The sequence below is a fragment of the Uloborus diversus genome, chromosome 1 (assembly GCF_026930045.1).
Source record: "Uloborus diversus isolate 005 chromosome 1, Udiv.v.3.1, whole genome shotgun sequence".
NCBI lineage: Eukaryota > Metazoa > Arthropoda > Arachnida > Araneae > Uloboridae > Uloborus > Uloborus diversus.
Window position 1 is genome coordinate 256,857,350 of NC_072731.1, and position 8,998 is coordinate 256,866,347.

At 32.8% G+C, this 8,998-nt stretch overlaps 1 protein-coding gene across 1 annotated transcript in view; it reads left to right on the forward strand.

Annotated features, from left to right (window-relative positions):
- LOC129234244 (mediator of RNA polymerase II transcription subunit 15-like) overlaps positions 1-4,787 on the forward strand; it is a 253,859-nt gene extending 249,072 nt beyond the window's left edge. Inside the window, 4 exon segments of the mRNA XM_054868225.1 lie at positions 707-870; positions 960-1,058; positions 4,451-4,548; positions 4,664-4,787. Of these exon segments, the coding sequence (XP_054724200.1) occupies positions 707-870; positions 960-1,058; positions 4,451-4,548; positions 4,664-4,717 (415 nt within the window). The 3' untranslated portion in view covers positions 4,718-4,787.
- Positions 4,788-8,998: the final 4,211 nt, after the last annotated feature.

Here is an 8,998-nt window from a genome sequence, read left to right on the forward strand (position 1 = left end):
AATATTTAGGTGAAAAAAACCAAGTTGAAATCGTTGTTCATTTCAAAATCTTATCCTGTGCACTTTCAACAATTATAAAATTTCAAATCTAGTAAAATATTGAAGACTACTTTATTGATCATAATTCAAAGTGGTCCCATTGCACATATATAAATGCATATAGCGTATGTTTGTGTAATTGTGAGAGTTACTAGTGTATTTTTTTTTAAACCTTGATAACTCAAAAACTCAATGTCTTGAATTTTTTTCCTGTCCCAAGAAATTCGAGCTATCAAGGTTGTACTGTATTTACAAATAATGGATGATGAATTTCTTGCCAATTGGCTATGTTCATTTGCTCGCCCATATTACGGTTCGTATTACACGTTATGATAATTTTGTAATTTAATCTTTCACGTAGTAATAATTTGCTTGGTAAAATGTTCTTAAAATTGGAATATAAGAAGAACAAAATCGAATTAAGAAAAGATAACAAAGAATACCAAGTTTGTCAATTAACAGACCCAACTTTTTGGCAAATGTGATTTACTACCCAAAAACTAGACTTTATCAATCTTTTATTATTGCCTTGAGGTACCATTTCAAAATCTTATAGCTGTTACTGTGCATCATTTGGGCTTAAATGGTAGAGTGTTGTAAATTTATAAGTGTGCAATGTGCATTTATGACTAAACACAGGCATTTTAATTTTCCAAATATGTTTCAGAGTTCCAACGCCTCCCCCCAAAAGGAGAAAAGTAGAAGATGATTCTGGTGAAATATCTGATGTTTTGCAAGGGGAAATTGCTCGTCTGGATCAGAAGTTCAAAGTGCAGTTGGATCCGGTTCAACACTTTGGATCCCGCACAGTCAATCTAATCTGCCAATTAGGTAACTCTCATACGTTTTTGAAAAATACATTGATTTGTTTGTTTTGAGTATTGGAATAATTCTGATGAATTTGTTTGATTTCAAAATAGATGATAAAAATCTTCCCTGTGTTCCTTCAATCAGCATAACTGTTCCAGAAAATTATCCTGCAAAACCACCTCAATGTCACACCACTAAAGATGAATATGGTAATTTTACTATATATTTATTTATCTCTTGTCTTGTTTGATTCCGATGCTGAATGATAATGAAACCCAATCCAATAAAGAAATATTTTTCTCTATTGGAAAAGGTTCAAAGGCAGGGGTGCCCATCCCCCCCCCAAGCTCAATGGCGCAAATCCTAACCAAAAAAATATTTTTTACTTTTTCCCTATTTTATTTTTTAGCTCTCTTTTTTTTATTTATTTACTTTTTTTAAATATTTTTTATTTTCTTTTTTATTTTTAGTTCTCTTTTTTTATTTTATTTACTTTTTTTAAAAAATATTTTTTGTTTATTATTTATATACATTTATTTTTGATTATTATTACTATTTTATCAGAAAAGTTCTGTGCTAGGTCAATGACATACACACACAGAAATTAAATAAATGAAATAAAATATAAACAAAATAAAATAAAAAAAAAAATAAATAAATTAAAAATAAATCTATAAACAAAATTAAATAAAACAATTTAAAAAATCCCCCCCCCCCAAAAAATTTTGATGGCGCATCTTGCGCCATAATCCCCACTTGTTGAAAGGGCTACTAGGCTAGGAAGGGTACTTTCAGATTTAGATTATGATACCAGACTTAAAAGTCTTGATACGTACAGCCTGGAGCAAAGGAGAGTCAGAGTGGGACATGATTCGCTTGTTTAAATTTATCAAAATGAAAGCTGTTAATGGGTTAACATTTTGCACGGGAAGCAGGACAAGGAGTCATTGTTTTGAACTATTCAAATCCCAGAGTAATCTGGAAATTAGGAAAAATTATTACTACTTTAAAGGGGTTGTGGGCACTTGGAACAGCTTAACGGCAGAGGCTGTAATGCGTAAAGGGGGTATGTAGCTTTAAAAGAGCCACTGATCTTCATTGCGGACTAATAAATTGACTATGACCAGCCTAGTTTGGCCCAGAGCCTGTTGCTGGTCGCCACATTTGTATTGCATTGTACTGTAATGTAATAATGCTCTTTAAACAAGAAGGTGTAAACTTGTCTTAGCACTTAAGAATATATACTGGACTGGATGTCATTTTGTTTTCGGCTTAGTTACTTTTTTTCCCGAAACCGTAGAACATGTGCTGGTTAAATGGTGTGTTGTGCTGGTTAAATGGCGGTATGATGTTACGTAAGTAATCTTGAGTAAAATCAAGAAGCTCTGGTTTGGAGATTTTTTTATTAAAAAAATATGTATTTCTGGTTATAACTAGGCTTAATATGTATAGCCTGGAGCAAAGGAGAGTCAGAGGGGGCATGATTCAGTTGTTTAAATTTATCAAAATGAAAGATGCTAATAGGTTAACCTTTTGCACCGAAAGCAGGACGAGGGGTCATTGTTTTACCTTATTCAAACTTCAGGCTAACCTGGAAATTAAGGAAAATTACTACCTTAGTAGGGTCATGGGCACTTGCAAGAGCTTACTGTAAGAGTCTGTTATGAGCTATAAGAGGGCTATTAATCTTCATTGGGTACTAATGTTACATGTAACATTGGTTACAGTAAATAAACTGACTAGGATCTGCCTAGCTGGGCTCAAAGCCTGTGACTGCTCGTCACATTTGTATTTGACAGTATTGATGGTTAAGCCTATCCCAGGAATGAGAGCAACTGAAAATACATCTCGTTTTGAGGTAGCTCTGGGAAGAAAAAAATATTAATTGTTTAGTATAAAACTGGGAAATCATGGATTTTTTTCAAACTTACTTGAGTTAGTGTTTCAACATTTTCAACTTACATCAAACTAGATAAATGTGAAATAATGTTTGTGCGGTGAAAGGCTGAGATGCATGGATTACCCCTGATATCTTAAAATTTAGAATCTTGACTGGAGCATAGATGTTTGCAGTAGTTACGGACCGAAGTAGTAGAGTTTCATTTTGTCTTGTTTTGCTTTTGTTAATTGCTTACAGGGCCGTAACCAGACTATTGTTTCGGAGTGGTTTTACCATGGGCGCCCATATGCAAAATTATAGGGGGGGGAGGGGCTCAGATTTTTTAATTTTGGTTTAGCGGGATATTTTCCCTGTGGAAGCGGATTTCAGGACATATTAGAGTCATTAAAGTTTGACATTTTTAATAACTTATTCATTAATGGCTGGAGAAGAAATGTTTTTACATTTATGCAAAGAAAAGTACTAAAAGCAAGGAAGCTTTAATTTCTATTGGGGGCTCGAGCCCCCCTATAAAGGCGCCCTTGGGTAGTACCAAACACATTTTTTGAAACATTTATATGGTCTATCAAATTTTTTTCATGTGTATTCTATTGATTTTTGTTACAATAGAATATCAAAATAGAGGAAGGGGATGTTCTTACAAAATGTAATAAATGAATTTCTCGATAACTACCATAAACACACAATGAGTTTGTACAATTTTTCAGTCGTATTAATTTCATTTCATAAATAAAATTTGAAATAATAATAAATACAACAATATTATTTTTCTCACCAAAGTATAAATAAATAAATAATGGAAAGCATTTCTTTGGATGAAAAATTTCAGAGGGGGTTTTGAACCCTCTAAACCACTCCCTTGCATACGGCCGTGATTGCTTATTTTGATATTTAAGCTGTCTGCTGTCCGTTTCCATTGCTTTTACTGGGTGTCTTTACATCTAAAAGCTCACACCTTTGAATTGAAAAAGGGGTTCCTTGAAATCCCGAAACACATGTATTCTGTAATCTGTTCATTTGTGCTAAACAACGTTGGATATTTCCTAGTTTATGAAAGAGCTTTAGTGTGATTCAAAGGTTTTTAAAAAGATACTTATATACTCCAATGATCATAAAGGTCTTTCGTTGTGCTATATAAATGCAAAAAGAAAATTTTTATAAAAAGTAACTGGAAGTCAAGGAAAAGTTGGCAGAGATTCTGTTGCTAACATGAATTTCAAATGAATAAGTTTAAAAATGAATATAAATTATCATTTAAGGAATTCGTTAGAATGAAAATATAATGGCTATTTACCCATAATATTCTGCATTCTACGAGGGGCGCCCCAAACATATAAGTTTTGGGAGGAATGAAATTCTCAGTTTGCTGAGTGAAGCTTCAAATTTTGCTGAATAAAAAATGTGATCAAGCATACATTGCGCATGCATAAAAATTATTTTCGGAAAGGAATATGAATGCTTTAGTACAAAAATGGCTATATTTTTTAACAACTTAGAAAATAGCGTACTGTTAAAATTAAATGAGTTAGTTACTTAGTCAAATTTTTCATGGTAATTATGGTAAAGGGTTTTTTCCCCTATTAACCATGTGTATTCTTGACATATTTTGGTTCAAATCCTGGTTAGAAATGGCCTTAAAACTTGTATGTAAAAATACATAATGTAAGTTTGAGTTGAATATTTTCATATATATAATTTCAGAGTCAACTACAATTCTTCAAAGTATCCAACAGGTGCTTTCAACGAGACTGAGCACGATGCCACAAAAATATTCCATCACTTCCCTTTTGGACACTTGGGTAAGTATGAATATATTTATTATTCCTCTGTTTTCTTCTCCTTTGTTTTTTTTTCTTGTATTGTTAAATGTTACAGCATCGTATTAATGTAAGCATTAAAACCATTTTTTTACAGGAAATGAGTGTTCGTCAGGCCTGTGCATCAAGACCATTAGCTGTAGAGAATTAGCTTTGCATTTTCAACTATGTTCAATTATGTACAAATGTCATTTAAAGAAATAAAGATTGTATTTTATGAATGTTTTGTGGGTATTAAAATTCAAAACTTTTAACGAAATTTAACTTTAACTATTGCTTCAATGTTTTGTGCTGGAAAAGTTAGGGAAAATTGTACAGTTGGTTCTCTATTTAAAAATTTTCAAGGGACCACAAAAAATCGTCTTTAAGTAGAATGCCTGGGACCATGGAAAGTCATCTTTACAAATACAATTGTGATGACCAGCAATAGGCTCTTGACCCAGCTAGGTTGGTCCTAGTCAATTTATTAGTCCTCAATGAAGATCAATGGCCCTTCAATGGCTTAAAGCTATCCACCCCCTTGCTCATTGCCACTTCTTCTGGTAAGCTGTTCCAAGTGCCCACAACCCTACTAAAGTGGTAGTTTTTCCTTATTTCCAGGTTAGCCTGAGATTTGAATAGCTTAAAACAATGCCCCCTCGTCCTGCTTTCTGTGCAAAAATTTAATCCATTAACATCATTCATTTTGATAAATTTAAACAACTGAAGCATGTCCCCACTGATCCTCCTTTGCTCCAGGCTATACATCTTAAGCCTATTAAGTCTGGTATCATAATCTAAATCTGAAAGTCCCCATACTAGTCTAGTTACCCTTCTTTGAACCCTTTCCAATACACAAATATCTTTCCTCAGATAAGGCGACCAAAACTGCACAGCATACTCCAAATGGGGTCTTACAAAACTCCTATATAAAGGCAGAAGAATATGAAGAAAGTCGTTAAACAGAGAACCAACTGTATTTCTTTGGAAAAGTACTTGATTTTTTTTTTTTTTTTTTTTTTTTTGAAAAAAATAATAAGGTGCAATCATGAATGATGTCACATTATTTTCATCAAATTTACCTCCCTCATAGTCATCACCAACAGAAAAGAACAAGTTATCATAGCTCATTTTCGAGTAGCCTATACCAGGTATACCCATAAGCATCCGGCATGCAGCACATGTAATGTCAATCAGAGTGCTGCAAATTTTCTTCCGATTGTACAAATTTTAATCAGTCATTTAAAATTTTTCAATCAGCTTTAACCATCTTTGGAGCAACTAACGGGGAACACTCCTCATCCTGAGTTATCCCCCTCCCCCCCCTTTTTTTTTCAAGAGATAGGGTTTACGTCTTCAATTTAGTGTTTGCCCCTTTGTTTTCAATTTGAATCATTTAAAATGCTGTTGATTCTTTTTAATCCTTTTTCAAAATTTAAAACGTTTTCTTGCCATTATTTTAGCAAATTTTTTCTTAATTCTAGTTTTCACTCTTGTAAAACTTCAAAACTATTGTCTGGCTCATTAAAAATTAGAACCAACCAGGGCTGTAGAAAATAATTTCGGGGAGGGTTTTAAAACTTTCATGCGGAGCTTTGCGCTATTTGTGCTAATGGTTCAAGTCGTCGGGTTATCTATTATGAATTCGTTTTATGCAATTAATATACATATGAAAGACATTTGAGTTTTGGAACTATATTTTGCAATTTTTTAATATAAACAAACATTTAAATGTCAAACCAAAATGTTTGTTTGTATTAAAAGGGGTGAATCCTAAGAACCGTCCCCCCTTTGTATACGGCCATGGAACCAACCAACTTCACCTTACACTTTCCCATCCCCATGTTGTGTTGTTTTTTGTAAGCATATTGTAAAAATGTGATATCGCACTTCTTGTTACCCTTCCTCCTCCCTCAAAGCGTGACATCATTTATGGATGACACCTAAATCTGTTTCAAAAGATTGAATTCCTTTCTTGCACTTTATCATATTAAAATTAAAAAAAAAAAAATGCTGGAAATTCAATTTTGTCTGGAACTTAAAACTGAAAAAAGAAAGTATGTTTCTTTACTTAAACTAGTTCTTCAATCCACCTTTTTTACATAGGTACAGTCAACACCCTCTAACCCACAATTTTGGGACCAAATGTTTTTTGCATTATAGAGAAAATTTTTTCTCACTAAAAGGTTTCAAATGATCTCTTGGGAAAAAAAAGAAAATAAGATTAAAGTAAAACTAATGATAAATATACTGTGCTTTTCCCACTTTCTTCATTTTAAAGTCATAGCAATTTTTAATACATATCGCTCATTTGGAAGAAGAGTGCCACAATACGAAGAAATAAAATTTTACAGGAGAAGCATTCAAAGTTGAACTCTTTAGGACATTTTCTTTAAGAAAAGTAAATTTGCTGTACTCGTCATCGGTTAATATTCAAACAAAAAATCTGTCCTTATTTTCCAAAAAAGATAGAGTCTTATGAAGCCCTTTAAGCGAAAAAAAAAAAGAAAATTAAAAATTTCGTATTGTGGTCCTTTTTTCAAACAAGCAATATCATAAATTCTTTTTAAGCAAGTCTTAAAATGAATAATTACTAATCCATAGAAGCTCTTTAAGTATATTGAATATTTTCTCATTATAAATAAATGGGAAAGAAAGCATTAATTTTCGGTTTCGAAAACCTCTCCCAGAAAAATTTTCTGGCTGCATCACTGGAGGTATAGAAGTCTCATATAAATGGTTGGAAAAAAGAATTATTTTATTTATTTTTTAATACATTTTTTCAATACAGGAAACATAAATGTTGCAGAACAACAGGAATAATAAAAAAAATGAATACCATGGAAAAAGTATTTTGAGTTTTATTAAAAACATATAGTACATTATTTACATTTTCTCAGAAACACAATAAATGCTTTGGTGTAGATCCCTGACATAGAAAGAAGTTCTTCGTTGTTTTTTTTTTTTTTTTGTGAACAATGCTCACAAATTCAGAAATATTCAACTCTGAAACTGTATTAGGACATATTTTTCTTGTATGTAACACAAAGCATGGACTGCCGCGGGAAGGTAAAGTGCTGCAATTGAAAGTTTTTCATTTTTTTTGTCATCTATTGTATTTTAGCTTTGTTGTACAAGCTTGCTCATTCGATTTCTGCTTAAAATGAAGCAGGTAGAAAACACCAAACTCCATCATTTTCCTAATTAGTATGAAATGAAAAGTTATGGGGAAGCCCATCTCTTCAAATATCTCAAAACCTCATTTTTGCTGATACTGCACCCTTTACCTTCGCATGGCAGTGGAGTTTTTGTAACTTTTTCTATCCAAATCACAGCAATAGATAAATTCATTTTTATTCTGTATGAAAATATGCATATTATCTGGAGTAGAGATGCACCAAATATGCGGCTGTTATTCGATTCGGCTGAATACTAATATTCGGCAACCGACGAGTAAACAAATTTATCGTAAAAACTCGCGTATAAGTTGAGAAATTTAGTACAAAAAATGAGGGTTAAAAGATAGGGGGTCGACTTATACGTGGGGCAGAACTTCCGAAAATTTTCCCCGAATTGATGCTCATTTTTCACAAAATAATGTATAATATGGCTACAGCACTTAATTTTATTGATATTTATTCAAAATAAAAGCAACAAAAAACCTAACAGCAAAATCGAACCCTTTACAAAATCGCGATCACAGAAGTTGACGGTTTTTGTGCAAAAGAAAAAAATCGGACATTTTTTAACATAAAACTGTTCATTGCATTTCATTTTCTTCCTTTTTACACTTTTGACGACTTGTACGCGGGTTTTCGATTTTTTCCTGATTTTTCTCCTAAAAGTGGAGAGGTGAACTTATACACCAGTATATACGGTAAATGTCAACAATTGTGAAACACATATTTTTTATACAATGAATAAAAGTGATAATATGAGTGTTTCCCCCAGGCTTTTTGAGGAGGGCGCTGTGATTGCACTTCTTAAATCAACTTTTTACGCATCCGGAATTTCCAAAAAGTTCACACGAGCCCGGCATTGAAACGTTATTGGGCCATTCCTCGGAAAACGGTAATTTTGTCCCGCACGTGACGCTTCATAAATTCCATTAAAAATAATTTACAGGGGTGATTGTGAGTTCATCAAAAAATACCTGAAAGTTTCAAAGCGAGAACAGGAGGGGGGTGCGGGGGGGGGGGGGGGAATCTTTGGTCCCTATTACTTAAGTGCACCTTTGCCATAGTATTAAATAGTTCTGAGTCAAAATATTGTATGTACATTTGATTAAATTTTTAATGGATTACAAAGTTACGAGTTGGTGTTATACAAATTATCTTGACATTTGTCCATCTTAAGGGATAGGTGTCCATCTTAAGGCACTTGCAGGTATATTTGATGAGTATTATATAATTTTTAAAAAATGTGGAGGTAGGGAGATAAAAGCATAACAAAA